Below are 27,666 nucleotides of genomic sequence, written 5' to 3'. Positions count from 1 at the left end.
CTGCTGTAATTTCTCATTCACAATATATAAGCTGCAGCTGCAGAGAGCCACCAGCCATGATGGAGCAGCCACTTGGTAATGGAGAAGTGGCTGAAACTGCACAGATATCAGGCTGGGGAAGGATGGAAAGAAGCTGTACTGAATGAAATGCTAGACTTCCTCTGCACTAGGGCAGGCCAATCCCCAGAAGTGAGTTATGCACCTCTCCAGCAGATGGAGACAGAATAAAAGCTGACACAACAGATATATAGCCCTGCCCCAATATCAGCCCACCAGTATTCTCTGTCTGCAGCAGATGGACATGCATTTCCCTACCTGCGATTGCTTGTAGAGACTGTAAAAAAAAAAAAAGTGGACAATTTCAGGAGAAATTGGATAGCACTGCTTGCTTCCTGAGATGATGCTGGTGGGTCCCTCCCTCAATTGAGTTCCTTGAGTCCGGTAGCCTTTTGAGGCATGGACATAAAGGAAAAAAAAAAAAAAAGGCAGTTGCAGGCTGAGAGGCTCAGCGGTAAAGGCTTTCGCTCTCTCCCTCCTGCCATAGCCAGGGAGGGCTGAGCACAGTCTGTTTTTTTGTTTTGTTTTTTTTAATCCTAAGTCGAAGACATGCTAGGGAGGTTTTCTTTTCCCTATCTCGTTCTTACCGGCCCTTCCTTTCTCAGTGTTGGTGTTCTGCAACCTCCTTCTCACATCTCTGGGGAATTTAGTGAGATATGAAGGCTCGGCAGGCCCCACTTACAAGCTTGGTATCTCAGGCCGCGTGGTAGGCCATAGTGGCATATTTTGCATGCTTTTGTGTGTGCCTTCTCGCTGCGCAGTGGTGTAGTGATGGCGTGCATATAAGACTGCAGCCTCTGTGCGCATACTTCTGTCATCTGGCAGTATGCATGTTTTGAGTGCATAGCTGACTGTGTGTTAAGCGTGTATGGCTGAGCGTGTTTTTTGTGTGTGTATTCTGCGCATAGCTGAGTGTGTACTTGAGTGCATATCTTTTCGGAGTGCACTACAAGCCAGTACAGCATTGCACCAGTGTCCAAAGAAGTCTAAGCGGTTAGCGATTTGTGCTGCTTGCCATATAAGGACAATACAGCCGGGGCATTCTTCGAGTCTATGTCAGCGCTGCCTGAATGCTGGAGATTTGCCTCCTGCTGATTTTTGCTGACCCTAGTCCATCTCCTTAGTCTGAGGGGAGTAGAACTACGGGCGAGACAACGATGGTGTCCCCTTCTTTGGTTGATCCTATGGCAGAGACATCTTCCGAAGATACTCGCTCAGAGGATGCCTGGTATGGACCCATTCTTTTCCTGGCTGGAACTTTTTCCAAGGATTACAGACTATTCTTCAGGGGCACCCCTCAGAGATGGTAATGCCGTCTAAATCAGGCTCACATACTGTGAGCCTGATTTAGGCTCCCACTGTGTGCAAATGCTGCAGTGCAGTGGTCCCTGATGGTGTTCGAAAGGATGTGGATCAAGATGTCACTGACAATGATTTTGGTTTCTCCTCTCTTGCGAAAGAGGAAATTCCCCTGGATTTAGAGCCACATGGAACTCTGTTCTGTTTCTTTCATAGAGATCAGTTGCTGGGTCTGTTATCTCAGACCCTGAAGACACTTGAGGTGGCTGGAAATGACTCTGCGTACACACAGAAGGAGGACCCCATATTGGTCACCCTATGTAAAGCATCATGTTTCTTTCCCCTCCTGGATGCGATTCAAGAGTTTATTGACCTTGAATAGTGTGTGCCAGAGGCAAGTTTTTCAAAGGGGGGCTGGCCTTGGCGGGTTTGTATCCCTTGGATCTGAAGGCAAGAGAATAGTTGTTTCTCAAATGTGGATGTGCTGGTGTGTTTGGTTACTAAGCAACCACCATTCTGGTGGAAGGAGGGGCAGCTCTAAAGGATGCTCAAGATAGAAGGATTGAAGCTATCTTTAAGCAAGCCTTTGAGGACATGGCAGTGAATTTGCAAATTGTTTCTTATTGTTCCCTGGTAGCTCAAGCTAGTCTGGGTCTCTTTCAGGAGTCTGAGGGAGTGGGTTTGGATAGCAGACCAGTAATGGAACCGGGAGCCCTCTTTTTAACTTATACAGGCTGTGACCTTGTTCGCACTACCACCAGAGAGGTTGCTTCTGTGACAGGGCTAGGCATCAGCTGTGGCTGCAAAATTGGTCAGCAGACGCCATTTCTAAGTCCAATCTCACTAGGTTGTCCTTTAAGGGTTCACTTTTGTTTTGTAGTGAGTTGGAGAAGATGGCACGTGGACCTGGGCTCTTCCCCCCCCCCCCCCCCCCCCCCCATTTGCTGGAGGATAAGAAGCCGGCTTTATGTCCTTTATAAGCAAGTGGCCGCTATTGAGACTACAAGCGATTTCGTTCTTATAACGGGGGGGCATCTTTTCAGAGACCTCATCCCTTCAGTAGGTCTCAGTCCATTCGCCTCAGAAGGATGCGGGCTCCAGAAGCAAAGCCTCTCGATCTTCTCAATGAAGGTTTGCAGACTCACCTGCTGGTGCAGGAGATAGATGGGTACCTATCTTGCTTTCATCAGAGGTGGGTCCAGATCATGTCAGACCAATGGGTCCTGGAAGTGATAAGTGACGGCTGTGCTCTAGAATTCCTTTGCATTCCTCTGTATGCCTTTGTCTCCATGAAACTCCCCTCAGAAGAGGGTGGCAGTGGAGACTACCTTAAGGAGAATATTGGACTTGAAGCCGTAATTCCTGATGCCGAATCACAAGAAAATACAGGCCGCTATTGCATCTATTTTGTCGTACCCAAGGAGTCTTTTCAACTCATCCTGGATCTCAAAGGAGTCAATTGACATTTGAGGGTGTTTCATTTCCAAATGGAGACTGTTCGATCTGTAATAATGGCAGTACAATTGGGGAAATATCTCACGTCTCTGCATCTGATGGAAGCATATCTGCATATTTCCATTCACCAGGAACATTAATGGTTCCTGCAGTTTGCCACTCTGGGATGTCGTCATCAGTTTCAGACCCTGCCCTTCCGGCTGGCCACTGCACCCAGGACTTTCTTCAAGGTCATGGTGGTGGTAGTGGCAATCTTGCGAAAGGACAACATATCTTGATTTACCTGCATCTGGACGACTGGTTGATTCAAGCAAAGAGCGTGGAGGAGAGCCACTGGGCTTATCACAGGGTGGTCTCCTTAATGCAGGATTTAGGCTGGGTGGTGAACTTTGCCAAGAGCAACTTACAGCTATCTCAGACACTGGAGTATCTCAGCATTCATTTCGATACAAAGCAAGGCAGAGTGTTTCTGACAATTTTATTCAGAAGTTGATTGCTCAAGTTCAAACCCTGAGAAGGATTATTCGCCTGACAGTGTGGTCTTATCTACAGGTCCTGGGTTTGATAGCGGCTGAATTGGAGGATGTCCCCTTGATGAGGGCACATATGCAACCTCTCCAGCACATGTTGTTTTCCCAGTTGAGTCTGCAGTCGTAGGATTACATGGTGAGGCTTCACTTACCTTTGGAGGTGAGCTTCTAATTGCAGTGGTGGTTGCAGGCGGTTCATCTCAGGAAGGGAGTTTCCTTGGAGATACCGGATTGGTTAGTGCTAAGGAAAGATGGGAGCCTCCTGGGTTGGGGCACTCACTGTTAGAAATTATTGTGCAAGGTGGTTGGAATGCTGAGGAATGGCAGTGGAGCATCAATCGATTGGAAGCGCAGGCAGTACATCTGGCATGCTTGTGGTTTGGGAAGTCAGGATAATGTCCCACAATGCGACAACTGTGGCCTACACCAATCATCAGGGTGGAACCAAAAGCCAACAGGTGTTGGAGATAGATGTGCTCATGGTGTGGGCAGAGCAATATCTGCTAGACATCTGCCACCCAAATTACCGGAAAGGACAATGTAAGGGCTGACTTTCTCAGCAGGAAGAGCTTGGACCCAGGAAAGTGGGAGTTAGTGGACAAAGCCTTTCAGCTCATAGTGGTGTGCTGGGGTCGTCTGCATCTAGACTTGCTGGCGACCTCCGGCAACATGAAAGTTTTGTGGTTCTTCAATCACAGAAAGGATCCGAAAGCGCTGGGCATCGATGCTCTAGTTCAGGTGTGGCCGCAAGGCAGGGTATTTTATGTCTTCCTGCCCTAGTCTCTGATAGGCAGGATCATTCAGAAGATTGCAAGTCAGGCCAGCACTGTACTTCTGGTGGCTCCAGCTTGGCTGTGGTCTGCTGGTGGGCAGGCCCCTCAGACTGCCGCTTTGGAAGGATCTGTTGTGGCAGAGACCTATTCTACACAATAATCTGGGTTGATTTTGTCTTATGGTTTGGCCCTTGAGAGGGCTGCTTTGAAGCATGGTTATTCTGCTGCTGGGATTTGCACTTTGCTTCGGGCTAGAAAATATTTTGTGTCTCTGGCTTACATTAAGAGTTTGAAGAATTTTCGAGACCTGGTGTGAGGAGCGAGGTTCTCAGCCTCTCAAAGTGAAAATTCCATTAATTTTGGAATTCTTACAGAAAGGATTATGTAACGGATTGGCCCTTAACACCTTAAAGGTTCAAGTGGCAGCTCTCCCTTGTTATGGGGACGAGTCAACGGTGGGCCTTTGTGCCCCGGTTCTTGAAGGCAGTTCAGCATCTTCGTTCTCCCTTGTGGCAGACAGTTCCTCTGTGGGAATTAATCTGGTCCTGAATTTCTTGGCGGGTCCTACTTTTCAGCTGCTACGTGGCCTTTCCTTGTGGCTACTTACCTTGGAGAGTTTTTCTAGCACATCAGGTTTCCAAACTGCAGGCTCTTTCTCGCTGTATGCCTTTTCTGCATGCGACTTGGGGTTGGTGCAACTTTGGACTGTAACTTTTTGTCAAAAGTGGTTTCGGCGTTTCATTGAAATCAGTCTATTTCCCTGCCCACAGTGGATAGTGATAGAGATTAGTACTGTCTTTTGCGTACCTTGGATGTCAAGCGGTTTCTGATGCAGTACTTGGAAGTTACTAAATCTGTCCAGAAGTCTAATCGCCTGTTTGTGCTCCATGGTACAGGTAAACAGGGTGAACCAGCAATGCAGGCAACTATAGCCCATTGGGTTAAGGTAGTCGTCATGGTCGCTATGTGGATGCGGAGATTCCTTGGCCAAAGCAAACTGAATCGCCGCCCACGATACCACAAGAGCGGCAATTCAATTAACGTCTCCTATCAAGATTTGCCAAGCAGCAATATGGTCATCTGTACACATGTTTTTCAGGGATTACCACTTGGCCATTTGGGCGCAGGAGGACACGGCCTTGTGCGAGCGGTATTGACTGGACTACAGGAAGCCTTCTGCCCTGTTTGGGAGTAGCTTTGGTACATCCCACTTGTGGGGACTTGCCTGCCTGAGTACAGAAGAAGGAGAAATTACTACTTACCTGATAAATTTCCTTTCTTCTAATGAAGGCAGGCCAGTTATCCTCTGCTGCTGATTTTTTTGCCTTTGATTCACCCTTTAGGTGCAGACGATGCCGTGTTGTTCCTGCTATTAGTTGGAGAACTGGTAAGTGTCTTAACCAGCCCCTCAGTTTAGTGAATGTTCTTTGTTTTGTCTGAGCTAAGTGTTTTCTATTGCTTGGAAGCATGAGTGGTTGATTGTTAATAATCATTTTCAAGTATAATCAGTTTGTCCACGGTTTGGCTTTTCCAGAGAATACTGGTAGAGGTGCATAAGCCATTCCTGGGGATTGGCCTGCCTTTATTAAAGAAAAGGAAATTATCAGGTAAATAGTAATTTCTCCTTAGTCCACTTCAGGTTGGAAAGGAAGTGTAAAAATAATGGGACTGCAAACAGCATCATGTACTCTTGTTTAGCACATCATAGTATTTATTTAATTTTTAAAATGTATAAAATATACTTCTCTGTACATACCCAGATCAGTCCAGACTCCTGGGTTTTGCATCCCTGCCAGCAGATGGAGATAGACAGAGTTTCACTGATGTGGTACTTAAACATAGTGTGCCCCCTGCAGTCCCTCAGTATTTTTCTGTCTCCAGCAGATGGTAGATGTGCAAAATCCTGCAGTCTGGAGAGATTAAAAAAATAAATAAAACGGAGAGCAGTTCCTTATTCTCCCAGGGGTTTGTAAGGGCCTATTGGGGTCATCCTTCCTGGTTCTGAGGCAGACGAGCAGGGGGTTGTGACCCTTCTGGTTAATCGTCTGGAGGTGCCATGGGGTGGACATCTGGTGGTCCAGGTCCCCCATCCCCCCATGAGGTAGTGATAGTCCTAACTATGACGGTGTGTTTACTCAGTTGAGCAGGGAAGTAGCCTTTTATTTATTTATTTTTTTCTTTGTCAGCTATTTGAAGAAAGTTTAAAAAAGAAAAAACAGTCTGTCTTTGCCATGCTGGGGCTTACTGGGTAGGTAAGAGAGCAGATCAGCAGTTTGGGCTCCCCGTCAAGAGTAAGGTGTGGCGCGCAGCACTTCTTGCCACGCCTGCGGGGGATCGCATAACAGGTTGAATAAGCAGGGCCTGTGCTCTGGATGCATAAAGGGAGGCGAGGGCTGTTCATGTATTTCTCTCTCCCTGCTCCCAGATCTGCCGCAGCGTCCTGAGTCTCTTTGTCCTTCAGTGGTGGAAGCGGGAAGGGCGGTCATTTTGGCCAGCTGCAGCAGCGTGTGTAGCAGGGAGATCTCCCTCCAACGCTGTCCCCTGCAGTTCCTGTGTTTTCAGGCGGTCAGAGTGATTCTAAAGGGAAGGATCTCCCTCTCGATTCAGCAGATTTGGGTGCTGGTGATTTTCCCCTTGGGGAGGATAAGGAGGATGCCCCGGTTTTTTTACGCTAATTTTGTCCTTTTTAATGCATAAGGCATATCTGGCCAAAAAGGCGGATGTGGAGCGCAAGGCCAGGTCGAGGGGGAAAGTCCAGGGGCAGGTCCCTCCAAGAAGAGATGTATTGAAAGCATTTGCAGGTCTCTAGGGCTGGTTTCAGCGCCTGGGAATCCTCAGAGGGGGACACTGATTCAGATGACCCTAATGGTGCTCCAGGGGGGCCCCCTGGAATGTGACCTTTTCCAGATGGCTCAGCAGACATAGATGCCGGGGATGTGGATCTTGAGGAGGTGCCCGTGACAGAGGGTGGTGATCCCAAGGTTGTGAGGCTTTTCCGCAAGGAGGAACTTTGGCCTTTTGATTCCGCTGGTGGTCCAGGAGTTAGGAATCAAGCTGTCGCAAGAGGAGTCCAACTTTGAGGGTGCAGATCCCATCCTGGACAGGTTGCATGGCGCAGCAAAGGCTTTTCCGTTTCACAAGTTTGAGTCCAGAGTATGGTGAATTGCCTCAAAATGGTTGGGAGCCATCATGCCAGTTCCACAAAGGGAGCAGTGAACTGGCAGGTACTCCATTTATTTCGTGGTATCAAAGAAGTAGGGTTCATTTTGCCCAATTCTGGACCTTAAAAGGCCTGAATATGGCCCTCAAAGTGCCCATGGTTTTGCATGGAGACTCTGAGGATGCGGAGCTGGTTTCGGGTCTTCCCAATCTATCCTCTGTGCCCAGACCTAAGCAGTCAAGGTTGTACCTTCAGGAGCTCTGGAGAAACGACCCAGGTGTGCTCCCGACGTGGAGGAGGCACATCCCAGAACTCTAGACTTGATTATTTGCCTGCGGCACTGCCTCCCAGACACCCTCCAAGGGAGCCGTCCTCCCCAGAGCCTCCCAGGCGATATCCAAGGAGCTTCATCTGGGTAAGAGGGCATTATCCAGGAAGGTGGTCCTTAAACTTATTTCCACATTCCCGGGCTCTTCGGGGTTACCCCCTGAAGAACAGCCTCGCCTGTCTTCCCCCCCCCCCCGCCCCCCCGCTGGAAAATCTCTTCCACTTAAAGTTCAAGGAGGAGGTGGGAAATACTCTCAGCGTGGAAGTCAGCAAGGTGCCAGACCTGTGCGAAAGTCCTTGGCATACAAAGAGCATTGAGCAGCAGAACCAACCGCCTTGTTGTACATGTGGTGTGGGATGTCCCAATCTTCACTCTACAGTACAGCCTAGCTCTCCCGCACTCCCGTTTAGGGAAAAAGGGAAATCACGCTACATTCCAGCACCCTCCGGGGTGTCATAATAAATATGAGTGACTTCAGAAAGCATACATTCCAAGCGGGAATGCTGAATGCAAATACAGTGCTTGTATGAGTGCCTTCAACCCTCGAAGCCAGGTCATTGCTGCCGCCTGAACAGTAACACACCCCCCCCCCCCCCCCCCCCCAGAACAGCAGGATGCTATGGGGAAAGGCCTGTGCCGTCTGAGGCACTGGACACATTGGCCAGAATCACCAGGAGCCATTACGGCCAGATGTGCGGCACAGCTCCAGACTAGTGTTCACTGGACAACTTTCAGAGAGAAACTCCAGAAGAGTGCTGGGGAGGAGCCAGCTGTCGTGGTACATGTGGGTACCAACGACATAGGAAAATGTGGGAGAGAGGTTCTGGAAGCCAAATTTAGGATTTTAGGTAGGAAGCTGAAATCCAGAACCTCCAGGGTGGCATTCTCTGAAATGCTTCCTGTTCCACGTGCAGGTCCCCAAAGGCAGGCAGAGCTCCAGAGTTTCAATGCGTGGATGAGACGATGGTGTAGGGAAGAGGGATTCAGCTTTGTAAGGAACTGGGTAAACTTTTGGGGAAAGGGGAGACTTTTCCGAAAGGACGGGCTCCACCTTAACCAGAGTGGAACCAAGCTGCTGGCACTAACTTTCAAAAAGGAGATAGAGCAGCTTTTAAACTAGAACAAGGGGGAAAGCCGACAGTCACGCAGCAGTGCATGGTTCAGAGAAATGTATACTTGAAGGATACTAATGAAACAGGAGAGTTAGGGCATCCCAACAGAGAAGTTCCATCAAAAGCAAACATAGTTCATATGCCTATATGTAAAAAATCACCAAAGCTAATGATTACCGAATTATCCCAAACAACTGAAAAGCAGGTTGTTAAAACAAGCAAAAACCACACTTTGAAATGTCTGTATGCCAATGCCAGAAGTCTAAGAAGTAAGATGGAAGAGTTAGTGTTTAGCAGCAAATGATGAGATTGATATAATTGGCATCACAGAGACTTGGTGGAAGGAGGATAACCAATGGGACAGTGCTATATCAGGGTACAAATTATATCGCAATGATAGGGAGGATCAACTTGGTGGGGGTGTGGCACTTTATGTCCGGGAGGGTATAGAGTCCAACAGGATAAAGATCATACAAGAGAGTAAATGCTCAGTAGAATCTATATGGGTAGAAATCCCATGTGTGTTGGGTAAGAGTATAGTGATTGGAGTATACTACCGTCCACCTGGACAAAATGGTCAGACAGATGATGAAATGCTAAGAGAAATCAGGGAAGCAAATCAATTTGGCAGTGCAATAATAATGGGAGATTTCAATTACCCCAATATGGACTGGGTAAATGTAACATCAGGACTTGGTAGAGACATAAAGTTCCTGGATGTAATAAATGACTGCTTCATGGAGCAATTGGTTCAGGAACCTACAAGAGAGGGAGCTATTTTAGATTTAATTCTTAGTGGAACGCAAGATTTGGTGAAAGAAGTAACGGTGGTGGGGCCACTTGGCAACAGTGATCATAACATGATCAAATTTAAACTAATAACTGGAAGGGGGACAATAAGTAAATCTGCAGCTCTAACACTAAATTTTAAAAAGGGAAACTTTGATAAAATGAGGAAAATAGTTAGAAAAAAACTGAAAGGTGCAGCTGCAAAGGTTAAGTGTTCAACAGGCTTGGACATTGTTTAAAAATACAATCCTAGAGGCGCAGTCCATATGTATTCCGCGCATTAAGAAAGGTGGAAGGAAGGCAAAACGATACCCTCATGGTTAAAAGGTGAGGTGAAAGAGGCTATTTTAGCCAAAAAAAATCCTTCAAAAATTGGAAGAAGGATCCATCTGAAGAAAATAGGATAAAACATAAGCATTGTCAAGGTAAGTGTAAAACATTGATAAGACAGGCGAAGAGAGAATTTGAAATGAAGTTGGCCATAGAGGCAAAAACTCATAATAAAAACTTTTTAAAATATATCCAAAGCAAGAAACCTGTGAGGGAGTCGGTTGGACCATTAGATGACAGAGGGGTTAAAGGGGCTCTTAGGGAAGATAAGGCCATTGCAGAAAGACTAAATGAATTCTTTGCCTCCGTGTTTACTAATGAGGATGTTGGGGGAGATACCAGTTCCGGAGATGGTTTTCAGGGGTGATGACTCAGACGAACTGAACGAAATCACTGTGAACCTGGAAGATGTAGTAGGCCAGATTGACAAACTAAAGAGTAGCAAATCACCTGAACCGGATGGTATGCATCCTAGGGTTCTGAAGGAACTCAGAAATGAAATTTCTGATCTATTAGTTAAAATTTGTAACCTATCATTAAAATCATCCATTGTACCTGAAGACTGGAGGGTGGCCAATGTAACCCCAATATTTAAAAAAGGCTCCAGGGGCGAACCGGGTAATTATAGACCAGTGAGCCTGACTTCAGTGCCAGGAAAAATAGTGGAAACTATTCTCAAGATCAAAATCGTAGAGCATATAGAAAGACATGATTTAATGGGACACAGTCAACATGGATTTACCCAAGGGAAGTCTTGCCTAACAAATCTGCTTCATTTTTTTGAAGGGGTTAATAAACATGTGGATAAAGGTGAACCGGTAGATGTAGTGTATTTGATTTTAATGATAGGTTACAAATTTTTACTAATAGGTCTGAAATTTCATTTTTTAGTTCCTTCAGAACTCTGGGGTGTATACCATCCTGTCCAGGTGATTTACTACTCTTCAATTTGTCAATCAGCCTACCACATCTTTTAGGTTCACCGTGATTTGATTCAGTCCATCTGAATCATTACCCATGAAAACCTTCTCCATTACGGGTACCTCCCCAACATCCTCTTCAGTAAACACCGAAGCAAAGAAATCATTTAATCTTTCTGCGATGGCCTTATCTTCTTTAAGTGCCCCTTTAACCCCTCGATCATCTAACGGTCCAACTGACTCCCTCACAGGCTTTCTGCTTCGGATATATTTTAAAAAGTTTTTACTGTGAGTTTTTGCCTCTACAGCCAACTTCTTTTCAAATTCTCTCTTAGCTTCTCAGACAATGTCACAGATCACGGGGCTTCTACAGGCCTTCTTTGATTCTATGGCACTACCCAACACCCTCATTCTCCCTCAAACCCCTCTGAGGAGGGTTTGAGACATTCCACCCCTTCTTCCCTCCCCCCCCCCCCCCCCCGCGGGGTACTCTCAGGGCCGAAGACTTAGAAGTAGTGGCTAGCCTGCAAGCATCCGAGCAGGGGAGAGCGCTAGACTACTCCTCTCCCCCATCACCAGGCTCCTCCACTGGCATTCCTTCTGACCACCCCCCCAGAAGGATCTCTGGGAGCATCATCATCCCTGGAGGATATTTCCTACTTCAAATTTATTGAGAAGGTGGGCTCAGTCTTGAATTTGTAAACCAAAAAAACCTACCTGATCCTAGGGCGGAGGTCCACGACCTTTTGAAAATCTTTGACATCCTGGCTGAACCAACAGCTTTATCTTCCCATTCGGTCTTGGATGCCATTATAGAAGAAGCATGGGAAGTGCCTTTCTCCACGTTGACCACATCCAGGAAGACTGAATTAAAATTCAGAATGCAAAAATCTGAACATTATGGCTCGGTGCAACTATCACATGCCTTGGTGGTAATGGAATCAACTATGAAGAAAGCCAGAAAGACCAGATTCAACTCCAATGCGCCCCCCCCCCCCCCCCCCCCCCAGGCAAGGACAACTGCTTTCTGGACGATTTTGGCAAAAAGGTGTTTCAAGGTACAACACCACTTTTACATCACTCAGTACCTATATGAGTGCCTCCAGAAGTTAAAATCTAATGGCAGTCAACCTTTAGGAACCAGTCAACATAAGCAGAGCATAGCTGACCTGGAAGAGGAACTGAGACATCTTCTCTGGACTGCATATGAAGGGTTTCAAATCTTGGCCCGTACTTCAGCGCCCTCTGTTGTGGCCCGCCGGAGAGCCTGTCTGAGAGCGAGCACCATTCGTGAAGATGTACACGACAAACTTGAGGACCTTCCCTGCAAGGGGGATAACTTGTTTGGAGATTAGCTTCGCAAGACGGTCTCCCCAACTCAAGGAGCAGAGTTGTAGCAGTGTCATCGCTCACGTTACCAACAGATCAAACCGTTGCAAAGCAGTACTACCTTGTCTACAGGAAGCCCTTTTATCTCCTGCGCTCTTACAGGTTCTATCCACCATACTGGCCTCCTTCATACCCGCCACAGAGGCCCCAATTCCAACTATCACAGTCTCGCGGCCATGGCCAATCCCAACACACTCCCAAACCAATGCCAGGTGCTGCCACCAAAACCCAACCATCTTTTTGACTTTACTGTGGCCTCAGCTATGAGAAGCAGTAAGCAGACGCCTTGCTGCATTTGCACCGGCGTGGGGCCGGATCACATCCAACCATTGGTTTCTCAATATCATCCAGAACAGCTACTTGCCTGAATTTCTGGAGACCTCCCACCTTGCCACACCTCTTCTCCTCTTCACAGGGAGGCGATGCCCTCTTCCTATTGCAAGAAGTCAGATACCTCTTGCAGCAGAAGGCAATACAGTTGGTGCCCCCTTCTCACCAATCTAGGGGGATTTTATTCCCAATACTTCCTCATCCCCAAGAAAAGCGGAGGACTATGGCCAATTCTGGACCTCAGAGCGCTCAACCGATTTATTGTATGGGAGAAGTTCAAGATGACCTCTCTTAAGAACATCTTGCCTTACCTTCAACCTAAATACTGGATGCGTTCCTTAGACCTCAAGGATGCTTATGCTCACATACCTATGCACCCCTCCTCCTGGCGCTACCTGTATTTCCAAATTCAGTCAACATTACCAGTACAGGGTTCTGCCTTTCGGCCTACTGTCAGCACCTAAGGTGTTCACCAAGTGTCTAGCGGTAGCTGTGGCCCACCTTCGGAGAGAGGGAATAAAACTTTTTCCCTATCTCGATGACTGGTTGCATGTAGCCCCAAGCCCGGAGCTGATTTGCACCCATCAGATTAGAGTTCTAACTTGCCTGGAAAGCCTGGGCTTCCTTATAAACTACGAGAATTCTCACCTCAACCCTTTTCAGCCTCTGCAAAGCTTTTCTTCCGGGGGACAGGATCTCCACCTTTCAGGCCCTAGCCACCATATTAAAAAGTCTCGCAAATCCAACAGCACGTCAAATCCTCGCATTATTGGGTCACATGGTGGCAGTAACATAAGTGATTCCGCACACACACCTCCACATGTACCGCCTTCAGTGGGGTTTAAAGTCCCAGTGGCCCCAGCATTCTCATCCAATGTCGCTTAAGGTGACTCTCACAAAGCCTATGGCAACAGATGTGGACTGGTGGCTTCAGCCGGATACTTTGCAGTCGGGTGCGCCTTTTTGGCACTCACCTCACCAGATGGTTTTAACTACAGATGCCTCCACAAAGGGGTGGGGGGCTCATGTTCTGCACCAGAAGACTTAAGGTCAATGGTCTCCCACAGAGAAGAAAATCCAACTCAACCTCCTGGAACTGCAGGCCATTTGTTATGCCATCCGAGCTTTCTCACACCTTCTCATCAAATCAGTCATAGTATAAATGGACAATCAAGTAGCCATGTTCTACATCAACAAGTAAGGCGGGTCTGTTCCAGGACTTTGTGCAAAGAATCGCTCCTTCTGCTGGAATGGGCACTTGTGCATTCAATACAGCTGCAGGCCAACTATCTACCAGGCATACGAAACACGGAAGCTGACAGGCTCAGCAGGATCCTTCATCCTCACGAATGGGACCTGGACAGGAACTTAGCATCCAACCTGTTTCACAGCTGGGGGATGCCCCGAGTAGATCTCTTTGCTACCAAGTGCAATGCGAAGGTACCTAAGTTCTGCTCCCTATATCAGAGCGGCCGGAGAATGGCTCAGGACGCCTTCCTATTAACGTGGTCAGGTGGTCTGTTCTGTGTGTTCCCTCCGATACTGCTGATATGGCAAGTAGTTCAGTAGTGCATTGCAGATGACTCAGACCTCATCCTGATTGCCCCGGTGTGGCCCAGACAGCTGTAGTATGCTTACCTGATACACCTATCCATTCAGCCACCAATTCCCTTTCAGAGCAAGGTCGGCTTCCTGACTTATCCCATGCAAGACTCCCTTCATTTGACAGCGTGGAGATTGAAAGGGAAGTATTAAATCACCTTCCTGTTCCGGGGGAAATTAAGGACATCCTCATCTCAGCAATGAAGCCATCCATGAGAGAGAATTATGCCGCTAAGTGGCTTAGGTACCATCGTTGGTGCATTTCCCTTGACCCCCCTTTCACTCCTCACCGGAACAATTACTCAAGTACCTACATTTACTCTTCAGATCTTGATTGGCGGCCTCACCCATAAGAGTTCACCTCTGTGCCATTGCGGCGTACCATTCATCTATTCAAGGCATCGCCATCTCCACGCATCCACTAATATCTTGCTTCATGAGGGCTGCTTTTCGGCTTTAACCTCTTCTCTTAAGACCGGCCGTGCCTTGGGACTTGAACGTAGTCTTAGAAACATTAATACTTTCCGCCTTCGAGCCCATGCAGACAGCTTCATTGAAGTTTCTAACATGGAAGGTGCTTTTTCTAGTGGCAATCACTTCTGCACAACAAGTTGGCGAGTTGCAGATAGGGGGAGTAGTGTACCAGTGCTTGCAATTCTACCATGACAAGGTAACCTTACAGACTTCTCCATTCTTCCTCCCTAAGGTTGCTTTCCACCTGAATCAATTACGCTACCACCTTTTTTTTCCGAAGCCTCATGTCTCAGGACAAAAAGCATTGCTTCATACGTTGGATTGCAAGAAAGCGCTGGCCTACTACAAGCAAAGGACCCATTTTGCTGAAGAGGCCTTCACAGCTCTTTCCTTTAATCCAAATGCTCCAGGACCACCAGTGTCTAAACGCACATTAGCTAATTGGTTAACCCAATGCAAACACTTCTGCTTTTCGACTAGATCATAACATTTAATATCAAAGGTGAAGACGCATCAACTGAGAGCTATGGCTGCTTTGATTGCCCACCTTCAAGTGCCTGTTCAAGACACATGCAAGGCAGCTACCTGGTCATAACTACATACTTTCACCTCCCACTACTGCCTCCAGCAACATGTCAGGTCGGATATGCTCATGGGGCAGGAGATATTGCAACATGCAACTAATGCTAAAGACTGTCCACCACGCTATAGGATCCTCCGCACAGCCAGGCCTCACCAAGACGCATCAAACGGGTCATTCCTGTTCTATGATACACACTGAGCTGTGCTTCAAATCCTTGGGCTGGGGACTCCCAAACAGCATGGCTAATTCAGCCTGCTTATCTGCAGGGGGGGGGGGGAGCAAGTTTTCTTATCAGAAACAATGTTTTCCGTAGATAGCAGGATGAATTAAGCTATGCATTCCCTCCTTGGACAGTCTGTTCTTCTACCTATTCTAACCTACTTTTGGGCACTCCATTTCTGTGCTTTCGGATCAACTGAGACTATATCAGCAGTCACGTGGGAAGGCACCGCACAGGCGTGCAGGAGCAAAGCTCTGCTTGTGCTAGGAGAAGTTCCCGCCTTAAGCTGCCAGGGGCCACTTCCAGACAGAATGGCTAATTCATCCTGCTATCTACGGAAAACACAGTTTGCAGTAAGAAAACTTGCATTTTTTTGTAGTAAATAACCAGTAGAAATGCTACAGCGCTGAAGAATCAAGGATCCTTATGATAAGTCTTAAGGATCCTTGATTCTTCAGCGCTGTAGCATTGTTGGTGCATTTCCCTTGACCCCCCTTTCACTCCTCACCGGAACAATTACTCAAGTACCTACATTTACTCTTCAGATCTTGATTGGCGGCCTCACCCATAAGAGTTCACCTCTGTGCCATTGCGGCGTACCATTCATCTATTCAAGGCATCGCCATCTCCACGCATCCACTAATATCTTGCTTCATGATAAGTTGCCTCATGATAAGTTGCCTCATGATAAGTCTTAAGGATCCTTGATTCTTCAGCGCTGTACCATTTCTACTGGTTAATTACCACTAATGTACACCACTCATCATCTCCACCTCCTATTGGCTGTTGTAGTAAATAACCAGTGTGTGTCTTTCTTTGCAGTTGGTAAACACCAGTGAAAACTTGAGTAAAAGTCGGAAGATTCTGCGCACTATGTCAAGAAAGTAAGTTTGTTTTTTTTATTAATTTATTTTTTTTAAAGTTGTTTTTAGTCACTGAAAGACAACATAGGTTTAATCTAGAAGGAACAGGTTCTCTAGTCAGGCAGCCAGTTTTCTCTTTATATTGCTACCATTTGCGAGAAATTAACCAGTGGTCATCATAGTATTCAGGTGGAGTTTGTCTTAAGACCATATCGCCATTCCTACCTTGAGGCAGTACCCTAGACCACCATTAAAAAAGAAAAAGGGGGCACAGAATGACTTTTCTCATTTCTAACTAAACTTTTGTGTCCCATGTGTGTTGTGCTGGAGGTGACTGCGCTGTTGCACTTGCCTGTGTCAGTTTTTAGTGCCTATTACATAGATCAGTAGAAGAAAAAAACACAACAATGAGTTCTGAGATTGTACTCATAAAGAGCACATGCTGGAAAGGGAATCCATAGCACAATCCTGAAGCATTCCTCTGTCTACCAGGGAGATGTGGTCAGCTTTCACAGGAAACAGCAGATAAGGATCAGGTTTGGAGAGGGCTCATGTTTCTGATTTTAAAAGAGAAGCTTTTGCTTTGAGTAGCTTCTTTCCTTTCTGCTTGCTTTTGTTGGCACTGTTACAGAGCAGATGTATACCGAGAATACCACCGTAAAGAAGGCCTCCATACTTTCTGAAAGATATGATCTAGCAGCCTGTTTCAGCCATGTAATCATGCACTCTTTCATTGTGCTAGCAGTACTTTCTTGAACAGTGGAACAGAAATGTTCAAAGTCTTTTAAATGTATTTTACACACAAATTACTAAATGTGCTATAAATATAACATCATTAGGTACTTTGTGATAAAATACTGAACTCCCTCTCTGATATGTTAATAAATGATTAGTATTTACAGCCTACATGTAAAGAGGAACCCCCAACAGTTACATATTAGCTGCCTTTTCTTTTTCTTGCAGAATTATGACAAACAAGCTGCTATTGTCTGTCGTCATTCTCTTGGAACTTGCCATTTTGGGAGGCGTGGTTTATTACAAGTTTTTTCGCATCCACTGAGCTTCCCCCACCATTCTGTCTTCGCTACCTTGTTCCACCTCAGACTGTGCCAGAGTTTTATTTGAAGACTGGCTCAGTTCTGAATGCCATGAAAGAAACCAAATTCCTAGGACAAACAAACTCATCACCTGTTTCTGGACCAGCAGTGAAGATCTAAGGTGTGTCGGACTGGGGACTTTGTCATGGACCTATGTAACCATAGGACAGGCTTTTGTACATAGAAAATACTGGTCAATAACAATCATTGTGCAAACGATCTTGTTTTATTACTCATTTAAATATACCTAAAATGCATCCTTTCAAACTAAGCAAAATGAATAAAATCTAGCTCGTACAGTATTGGTCAAGAAACACTACACTGAAGTCTTATTTTTATTTAAAAAAAAAATTCCCTGTAATAACTGAACGCACAACGTTCTCTTCAAACAGTATTGACACAGCCAATTTTAATATCCGTCCACTCGAGTGCTGGCTCAGCGCTATGGAATGCACGGTGAGAAACGTGTCACACGGCTCCTAAAGCCTCACTTTCTCCTCGCTGTCCGATTCATAGGACGCACCAGGTGTTGGGAGTTCATCAATGACAACATGTGCGCCTTCCCTTGTCTGCCCGAGACTGGATGCGATGACATCCACGGCTAGGCTGCTAGTAGCACTCACTTCCGCCTCTGTGGCTTCAAGCAAAGGATTTACTTCTACCAGATCCATTGCTGAGAGCATTCCTGGAAAAGGAAAGGCATGGAGATCAACAGGTGCAACAAGATAATGAAATAAAAAAATTGGGACAAAAAGCAGCTTTAATTGATTCCTTCCGAGACAGCATAACTTCTTCTTGCAGATGTGCTTGCCTCTGAGTGTTGCTTCGGCTGCAGAACAATTATATGGCACTGTTGTATGTGAACTGAGCAGCTATTATGATGTGCTATGTAATATTCAGCAATATAGTGGGCCTGGTGTAGTTTAGAGGCAGAGCCCTGAGTTTAATACCCATGTCAGATCTTTTGCTACAGAGGGGAGAACTCATAGTCCTGGGAGGAGACTCCCAGTCATCACACAATGGCAACATCTAGCGGCTAGATATAGGGCTTATTGCAGGAGTCCTGATGTGTGGCTTCTGGCTGCAGACTATGGCTACAGTAACTTGACCAAGCCATTTGGCAGGGGTTTGAAAAACAGGGGAACAGTCCCCAGGTAATAGCAAATGAAGGCAATTGGTGACCAGTGTTCCAGCAAAAATTGTTTGGCACGCTGCTATAAATTTTAAAGTTATTTATTTATAATTTATTTATTTATAACTTTTTTTTATACCGAAGTTCAGGTAACAATTACTTATCACTCCGGTTTACATTATAACAAGTAGAAAACAATGACAACATATGTCTTACAATGAACAAGGGAGTGAACAACTTGGATAATATAACATAACTAGGAACAGTAGCAGTATGCACTATTAGAGCGAAACTAGCGCATGGGGGGGAGGGGGGAAGGAAGGTTGTTCGTGGAGGGGGGGGAGGAGGGAGAAATTTCTTATTTATGAATAAAAACATGAGCATAGGTTCTGGAGCTTATAAAGTTAAAATGACTGCAGCTCAATCCTAAAAAGTGAAGAAGTGTCACTGGGCTTTATTTGCTACTGTTAACAAAGGTGCCAACTCTGACTGCCACAGGACCAAGGGTTAAGTCAGTGCATTTACTTCATGACTTCACTGCAAGCAAAGAAACAGCGCTAGCCTTGGGGATACTAAAGTTCTTAAATTCTTGAAAAACAGACTTCTGTAAAACTGGAGTTTTCTTGTTGGGTGATGCGCAAAACCTGTATTGCTGGTTCACGTTACCTGTGTTATGGATTTCCTCTGTTATGTATATGCCTTCTCTATACGTTAGTCCTCCCAGGACTGGAGTCCCTGTTCCTGGAGCCAAGGTAGGGTCAAATGCATCAATGTCAAAACTCAAGTGAACTGGCCTTTTTCTTCTAAAGAAAGATGAAGAAAAAATGTAATCTTTCCTGTCTGCACATAGCTAGCTAGTAAGATCTTTGTATGAAACTTAAATTGCTGTATAGCCAGGGTCCTATGCATTTCATGCAAACCATATCAATTGTAGAATTATTAGGAAAAATGTCTTAACTTATCTGCATTATAATTACAATGCTGGGCTATATTAACAAGTTATTACTCCATCCAGCTTATAACAAGGGTCTACAACCCCCATCACGCGTGGCACAAGAAGATCTCCCTCCGAAACCCTCTGTAATGCTTTTCAAAATTTGCAGCCTGTTCCTATTAATCTCACTGCGTATGAAATTAGCAGCGCTGGCTCGTGTGTATTGAAAAGGCAGGGCTGGCCTGAGTAGTAGAGAGTAAGATTTGGGTGTCCTCTCCACAAGGCTAGAGGACTTCCATGGGCCACCCTCCCCACTCCAAATATGCTGAGCCAGAGATCAGCACCATCATCTCTCAAACATTTCCCCTGGTTTATAGTCCTTAAGTGAAGCAGGATTAGAGGGAATGGACACGGGGCGATTTCAGGTGGCTTGCACTTGCACAGTGCATGTACAGAGGTGGAATTTGAAATTGGGGACTCTTTTCAGCTACCCGGTGGATCCTTTTAGTCACCTCTAGAAGACTCTGAACAGAACAGGACTCAAGTGCACTTTGTGAAGACAGTACAGCTGAAGCGGAGAATATTTTATTTATTTAGATTTATATTCCGCTTTTCACACTTTTTTTTTTTTCAGCACTTCAAAGTGGATTGCATTCAGGTACTTTAGGTATTTCCCTATCCCCAGAGGGCTTATAATCTAAGTTTGTACCTGAGACAATGGAGGGTAAAGTGACTTGCCCAAGGTCACAAGGAGCGACGGTGGAACTCGAACCCTGGTCTCCTGGATCATAGCCCATTGATTCGTGATGCCTGTACACTTCAAGGCAACTTCTGACGGAAGTGCTTTAGTGAAGGCCCTCATCTGTAGTGGCTTACAAAAGTACTGAGTTTAATAGAAGCTTTTGTAAGTAGTCTAAACTTCCCAAACATGCCAGTCAGTGTCTGTAAACCCTGTTCTGTAACTTTTCTCCTGGGTCTTGCTGTAGAGGCTGCTAATGCAGGTATTGGTTCTGAGAGAGTTTGTAATCTAGTTTAGTCTATATTTATGGTGAGCGTGAGATCAGCTAGTCTCATCCCAGCTCAGTGCCTGAGATGCAGTTTGAAGCAATGATAGGTAGTAGTGACATGCTTGGGTATCTACATGGCAGCTGGTTCAACTATCATTCTTTTGTTAGTTGCCTGGGCCACCTACAATGATTTGAATAAGGTAATATTATAAATACATACCGGCTTATAAGCTGTTCAAAAGTCCTTTCCATGACTTTCTGGATTCCAAGGCGATCAATATCCCTCATTGAAAAATAGGGGATATCATAGTTCTTCAGAATATAGCTGTTCAAAAAAAAAAAAAATCTGTTTTGTTGGGTTTTTCTCTTTTGATCCATTAGCTTCCTCCTGCCTTAGTTGGAATCAGGGCTAATCCTGCAGCCATGAGCCCGCATTTGCAACATCTACGCCCCCCCCCCCCCCCCACCATACACACACCTAGTCCGGTCATATCAGTGACAGTCCTTGCGTTGGGGGGGGTCATGAGCAGGGCTCCTTCCTGAACTCTTCAATTGTATGCCCTAATCCAACCACTAGGTGTCACCTATGAATGACCCTTGCAACCCTTCCCTCTTGGTGGGGCTGTACAAGCTCCAGGTATGTTTCTTTAGATATATATGTTTGCTAGTGAATCAAATGTTTTTTTCTGTTGGCAGTAAGTGACCATGGCTATGACCATACCAGGTTCTTTTGTTTTGAATTAAATCCAAATTCTTTGGATTTAATTACACATTTTTCCATATCCAAGCCCTGGGTGTGTTACGTGTGTGTAGAGTAGGTATTTCCCTGTCGCGAAAGGGTTTACAATCTAAGGGCTAGATTCATCAAACTATCGCATGCGATAGGAAGAGAGGCGTGCTTTATGGTAATAGCTTATTTATCACAAAGTGCGCTATCTTAGCCTAGCTTGATGGACTCTCTACCTGGGTAACATCAAGCTAGGTTGAGAGAACATTGCACAAATATAATCTTTGAGTGAGTTTCCTCACTCCGAAGGACATCAAATCTTCACAAGAACACTGTTCTGTTGGTACGTCTCACTCTGAATGTCAAAGTGGCCCCTAACCCCTACTCTAATACCTAAACCTCACCTCGAGTAACTAGGTGGGCTTCATAGAGGTATAAATACCAAACTACTAGAAGGGCTTTAAAGCTAGTCTCTCTCTCTCCATCGCAAAGTGTGATAAAGCCATATCGCACAGCTTAACGCAAATGAAAAAGGTAATTATTAGCTGCGTTAAAACTGTACGATTATGGCTTCCCAACTTGCAAAGCCAGCCCACTTGGCCAGAAATCCTGCCCCAAACTCCACCCCTTTTCTAAATTAGCATCGCACCATTTGTTATGGTGCTTTTCGCATGCGAAAAACGCCTTGATGCAGCTTGGAAAATAACCCCCTGAGTTTGTACCTGAGGCAATGGAGGGTGAAGTGAGTTGTCCAAGGTCACAAAGAGCATTAGTGAGAGAAGTGGGATTTGAAGTCTGGCTTCCCTGATTCTCAGCCCACTGCTCATGACCTTCATTTGTTACACACTTCATTGTTTGACCGTCTCTTTCTATTGTGTTTGTGTCCTACTCTAGAGCAGGAGCACCCAACTCTGGTCCTCAACAGCCCCAAACAGATCTGGTTTTCAGAATATCCACAATGAATATATATATGAGAGAGAATGGCATACAATGGAGGCTGCATCTGCAAATCTCTCTCGTGTATTCGTTATGGATATCTTGAAAACAAAATCTGTTTGTGGCTCTTGAGGACCAGCGTTGGTCACCCACCCTCCCCCATACAACCGCAAAGCCATACTAAAATCGGGCATCAGCACACATGCAGTGCGAATATGGGTTACCCCTTCATTTAGCTTGCCATCAAAGTAGCACACAGCCAGCCCAAGCTGTATCTTATATCAAGCTGAGAGTGCCCAGACAGAGGAGAGAAAAAGCAGTTATTACTTACTGTTCAGCAGGATCGATGTCCCGCAAACCGATGTACACAATATCTGAGCTAGAGAGGCAGGGTTTTAGCCAGGAGAAACCAGGAAGTGGTGGCATCTGAAAGCAGATGAGAAATTTCCATCTGTGCTGTGGTACTACATCGTCTCGATAAACAGTAGGCAACTTGGGTTATTTAAGTATTGGGCATGGTTAAGTTTAAGTTAACCAAAGCATATGTGAGGTAAGTTTATTCAGGTTACTCCCTGCAGCTATTTATTCTGGTTTTCAAAATCCTATTTATAGCCCTCAGAACAACAATAAATGATCCTTTAGAAATCCCAAGTGGATTTTTGTCATTCTGTATCAAAGTTGTAGCCTGTGATCCCATCTACAGTATATTCTAAGGAAATGTAATCTCTGTCCTCATAATGTTCCCTAATAGACTACATCCAAGTAAGGAAAAGGGTGACCTGACAGATGTGTTAAATTTAGAGCCAAGAGCTGCAGTGATGAGACCTGCTAGCTAATTTAAAAATAGCATTGAAAAGAAGGGCTTAAGGAGCTACCACCTACATTTTTTTTTTCCCAGTGGGTATCTTCCTCCAGTACCTTTTGGGCTTCTGCCTCTACTGGAATTATGAACGTTTGTTTGCAACTAGCTGCTAATTTTCCCTGCCAGTTTTATTTCCTACAATTTAGCTATTGCAACAACAGCTATTTCCTACAATTTAGCTATTGCAACAACAGTCTTTGAAAGGGGCTACAGCCCACCGCTCCCTTTGAACCCAGTATGCCTGCCCTCTGAATCTCACAGGCTAGGAACTTTCACCCAGAGACTGTGAATGTTCTCTCAATAGCATCCACAATAAGCTTGAAGACAAATCATAGAATCCAACCCAAGTTTATTAATGGCAGTTCCTAGCACTGCAATAGACTAAGCCAAGGATGACCAACTCTGGCCCTCAAGAGCCACAGAGAAGCCTGGTTTTCAGGATCTCCACAAAAGAATTTGCATGACAGATTTGCATGTGCTGCCTCCACTGTCTACTGTTATCTCGTGCATCTTTATTGTGGATATCCTGAAAACCAGGCCTGTTTGTGGCTCTTGAGAACCATAGCTATGCATAAAAAGCCTTGAAAGGGCTCTGACTTCTATTTCCACGTGCTAATATTTTCTAAAAAGTGTTAGAAGAGACATAGGAGATATATATATATCCTATTTTTTTTTTTTTTTTTGTTGTGTATCCGGATGGCACCACCATTTTGAAGCCTAATGCTGGACTGGAGCCAGAGGAGAGACATTGCTGGAACTGTTAAAAGATTCAGGCCCTTTGGGGAGGGAGTGATGTAGCAATGGTTTAAGAGCATTGGCTCAATCCATAAAAGGCACGGGGACTTACAAGTCGGCTGTTTTTCAGTGCCGAAAGTACTTTCTTCTGTGCTAGCTTGAAGCCTCCTGCCTTAAGGTCTGGCAAGGCTGAAAAGACACTTAAATAGATCTGAGGTACAGGCCCCAAGGGCCACTGCATTGTAATGCTTCTTGAATACTAGAGTCTCCATTCTGGGATCAAAGTGTTTTGCGTGATCAATCAGAATGATGACTCTAACAAGGGTGCAGCCTGCTGTGCTATTTTGTGTGTCTAATTTTGCTTTCATCATCCCAAAATGAAATCTGAAAGGACTTTTGCGTTGCACATCTTTCATTTGTAATTGGACATTTGCTATCTTGTACTACATTTTCTAACTGCAAAATTGCTTTTAGGGTGATAGATTAAGATGTGCAGTCAATAGTTATTCTGGAAATGCTAAATGCCTTCAACAAAATATGATACTGCAATTAGATACTAAGAGTAAGGTTTAATTAAAATGCACCACTTAATAAATTCCTCTTCTCTACAGTCTTATTTGCAAGTAGTGAGTTTCTAGTAGGCCATCTCTTTATCATGAAATATGATCAAGCTGGGCAGTTTGCCAGTTCTGCAAGCTACAAAGGGCTGGAATTTGCAGCAGCTTTACTTGGTATTTGTTCCTGGAGCAGCCAATGAGAGAAGCCATGGAGAACCTGCCCCTGCCAAGCCTCCCAGCTTGCTGTAACATGAAACGGTACTAAATATAAGTTCAATGAGTGAGAAACATCTACTATACCTTATCCTGAAGCTCTTTTAAGAGAAATGATACTGGCTGCCCATGGAGGTTTCCGGAGCCTGTCGTGAGAGGGGTGTTGACGTCTGCATGTGCATCTACCCAGATCACACACAGATCTGGGCACTGTTGAGCATGGCCGCTGACTGACCCTAATGCCAAGCTGAAAGAGGCAAATATTCTGCTGTAACTTAGGAAAAAATGAGAAGGCACAACATGCCTGCAATACCTCATAAGTGTGGTAGCTACTGCTGCCCACTAAGCATTGGTGCTAACTGCAGTCTAAGCTATTATCATCCATTTGTAATGGTGATTGCATGCAAAAGTAATCCAAATTGTTTTCAAGCTGATATTTTTCTCTTTGTAGAAATGTAAATGTTCCACCCAACTCTGGCTCCATGTTCATACCTCTCCCACACCCATTCCTCTCCCACACCCTTTTCATCCAATCCTACAAGAACCTACTCCCTCTAATATCCACCTGTCCAGATTCTGTCTAAACTTGAAAACTATCTGCTGATACTGGTGTTCAGCTTCATTCTTTCTACTTCACATTGGGATGTGATTGTTGAACAGTATTTACTCCCCTCCCACATGTTTTTTTTAAATGAGATGAATGTTTAGATAAGCAAGAATCACCAAATAAATGCGATAGGTGAGACTGAGACCTTTCTCCTCCTGTAAAGCAGTTATTCAAGTGGCAGAGGGTACTCACCTATGATCTCCACCCAGTGTTAAGCAGACATGGCCAGCACCCACTGCATTGCTAACTGCATCAGCCAGTACCTGACTGGCCAAGCCCACCGTACGAGGGAACTTGACAGTATTCTTGTAGAGCTCATCATCTGCTACCTGAGGAAAACTCAGATCTCCAAAGTCATACACACTGTAACCTAAAAAAAAAAGGGAGGACAGGAAAGCAGATGTTACTATATGTTCCTTTAGACTACTCCATAAGATGAGCTGGGGTTGATCTGAAGCCACTCTGTCAACCTGGAGGATGTGCTGAATGACAGTTTCTTGAAAGCACTGTAGGGGTGGGTTCAAAGAAGTGGACTGGGCTCTGCTTTAAGTGTGGGGGTGGAAGAGTGCGAGGATGCATAATGTAGCTTTGCAAGAGACTAGTGAGGTTTAAGGAAGGAACTTTGATGATTGTTTTTCCATTTTGTCTGTGCCCTCAGATCCACTCCAAGATGAAGTTCATAGCTCGTTTGCTCCTGGCGTGCATCAGCTGCGATGCGTAGTGGTTTTGTTGAGCTTTGTGTGTGCTGAGTTTTTTTGGCTTGGGTTTGTTTTTTTTTTTAATTAGTGCCTCTAAACTATTACTTGCAAACACACCAGAACTAGGTTTGCCAGCCCTGACTAAAAGATAAGGAACAGCTTCCATTCGGGAAAAAAATAGCAAGTTTTTAAAATTAAAATATGAGATGTGCTAATAACCAACAGCTGACAATCTGAACATCAGCCTTTGTGCTGAGGTTTAATCCTTTCAAGTGACCTCCCCTGCTCCAAACAAATAACTGCAACCAGAGGCAGAACTAGATCTTTTTTTTTGGGTGGAGCTTGGCATTTGCTGTGCCCCCAACTCCCTCTTCCAAAAAGCTGCATCACTGGGGCAAAAAACCATGAGGCTGCACCAGCTAAGCCCTGTGCTTCTGCTCTTCAATCCCACTTCCACCCTCAAATCAGCTGTGCTTCCTTTAAACTGGAAATGTGTGGAGGGATCAGGATGGACATCTGCAGGGCCTAGGAGCATATAATATCCCTGCCCTGCTCTTACACTTCCTGGTATTGCTCATGTCACAAGCTCGGGCCTGCTCCCACTGCTCGTGCAGGGGCCTAAGCCTTCTCCCAGCAAGGGTACAACCTCGTTTCATTATCCAAGCAAGGATGCGCCCTCTCCCTTCTGCTCATAGCATAGGGTCACTTTCTCTCCCATTTTGTCCTAGCACTTGTCTTAAAACTAGCAAAGTGGAGTGCAAGAATGCCGATCCGACATGATCAAGAGTGATGGAGTCAATTAAGGGAGAGGTGGTACAAGGAGATAGATGAGAGCAGAGTCCTTACAAGGATGGGCAAAACACAACTGATCTGGACTTGGAGGAGGGACAGAGTGGGAGAACATCATGCCTCCCTTCTGAATCAAGTTGTGAATCTGCAAGCAGATAAGCTCAAAAGGGAAGGTGGGTTGCCAAAAGCAACCTTTGCTCAGGTTGCCATTTTGGCTAGTGACTGCCCTGGAAGAGGGCACAGGAGGATGGAAATAGCTGGGCAGTGAGGGCAGAGCTGGTGTGTGAGTGGACTTACGAATATAAGGAGAGTTACAGATGGAGAGCTTGAGAAGAAACATGGGAGTAGTGGCAGAGGGAAGAAGTGGAAGGGTGGAAAATGGAAATTTAAAATGGAGAGGGCGGAAGGATAGATGATAAAGGGAGAGGAGGAGGAGGGGAATAGGTTGTAACAGAAGGGAAGATGGAGGTGGGAGAAATGGGAGGGGTGAAATGAACTGAAAAAGATGGAGATAGGAGCGATGAAAGGAAAGTTAAAATGAAGAGCAGAATAAGGAAACATAAAAGCAGAGATACGATAAGATGTATTTTTAATATACTGTCTTTTTAGAAAATAAAAAAATGGTGTACAAAATAATATTAAAAAAGACAATAGTCAACAGTAAAAAGACTTTACAACATATACAATATACAGTACACTGAGAAAGGACACCAAAGAGTTTAGATTCTGGACTCCTTAAAGGAGCAGGGGCACTTAGACCAGCAGCAATTTCAGTGCCGTTGGCCTGAGAACACCTGCTGCTTTAAAGGACTCAGCAGTAGGCATTTGCTTGAGTTCCCTCTCTTACTCCAGGTTCATGTCCAGCCAGCACCGCCAACACCTGGCCCACTGGCTGACCAGTACAACGGGTGATGCAAGAGGTGCCCAGGGCACCCCTCATCTCCTAGCACCCTGGGTGACCACTCTGTTTCCAGCTCAGTCACAACGCACTTACATCTCTATGAGGCTTGATGGCAGCATGACCCCTTATATAGTGTAAGGAGCATTTCTGGGTGTTACTTTCAAAGGCACACTCATAATATCCAGTTCTTTATGTATAAATGCCTCTTTGAAAACAGCTCTAGCAGGTATGTGCATAAAAGTACACATGGAATACAA

General features: G+C 45.4%; 2 protein-coding genes across 2 annotated transcripts in view; one reads left to right on the top strand and one right to left on the bottom strand.

Moving 5' to 3' along the window:
- The window catches only part of VTI1B (vesicle transport through interaction with t-SNAREs 1B), a 35,998-nt gene extending 18,385 nt beyond the window's left edge, over positions 1–17,613 (top strand). The window contains exons 5-6 of the mRNA XM_029598855.1: positions 16,174–16,235; positions 17,178–17,613. Of these exons, the coding sequence (XP_029454715.1) occupies positions 16,174–16,235; positions 17,178–17,274 (159 nt within the window). The 3' untranslated portion in view covers positions 17,275–17,613. The remainder of the gene's footprint in view (positions 1–16,173; positions 16,236–17,177) is intronic.
- The window catches only part of ARG2 (arginase 2), a 34,516-nt gene continuing 24,371 nt past the window's right edge, over positions 17,522–27,666 (bottom strand). Inside the window, exons 3-8 of the mRNA XM_029598854.1 lie at positions 25,214–25,391; positions 24,502–24,661; positions 22,379–22,473; positions 20,605–20,709; positions 19,110–19,246; positions 17,522–17,996 (exon numbers count right to left, since the gene is read on the bottom strand). Of these exons, the coding sequence (XP_029454714.1) occupies positions 17,791–17,996; positions 19,110–19,246; positions 20,605–20,709; positions 22,379–22,473; positions 24,502–24,661; positions 25,214–25,391 (881 nt within the window). The 3' untranslated portion in view covers positions 17,522–17,790. The remainder of the gene's footprint in view (positions 17,997–19,109; positions 19,247–20,604; positions 20,710–22,378; positions 22,474–24,501; positions 24,662–25,213; positions 25,392–27,666) is intronic.

This window comes from Rhinatrema bivittatum, chromosome 4 (assembly GCF_901001135.1).
Source record: "Rhinatrema bivittatum chromosome 4, aRhiBiv1.1, whole genome shotgun sequence".
Taxonomy (NCBI): domain Eukaryota; kingdom Metazoa; phylum Chordata; class Amphibia; order Gymnophiona; family Rhinatrematidae; genus Rhinatrema; species Rhinatrema bivittatum.
The sequence above is the reverse complement of the archived record's forward strand: the minus strand, read 5'-3'. Positions and strand labels throughout refer to the sequence as shown.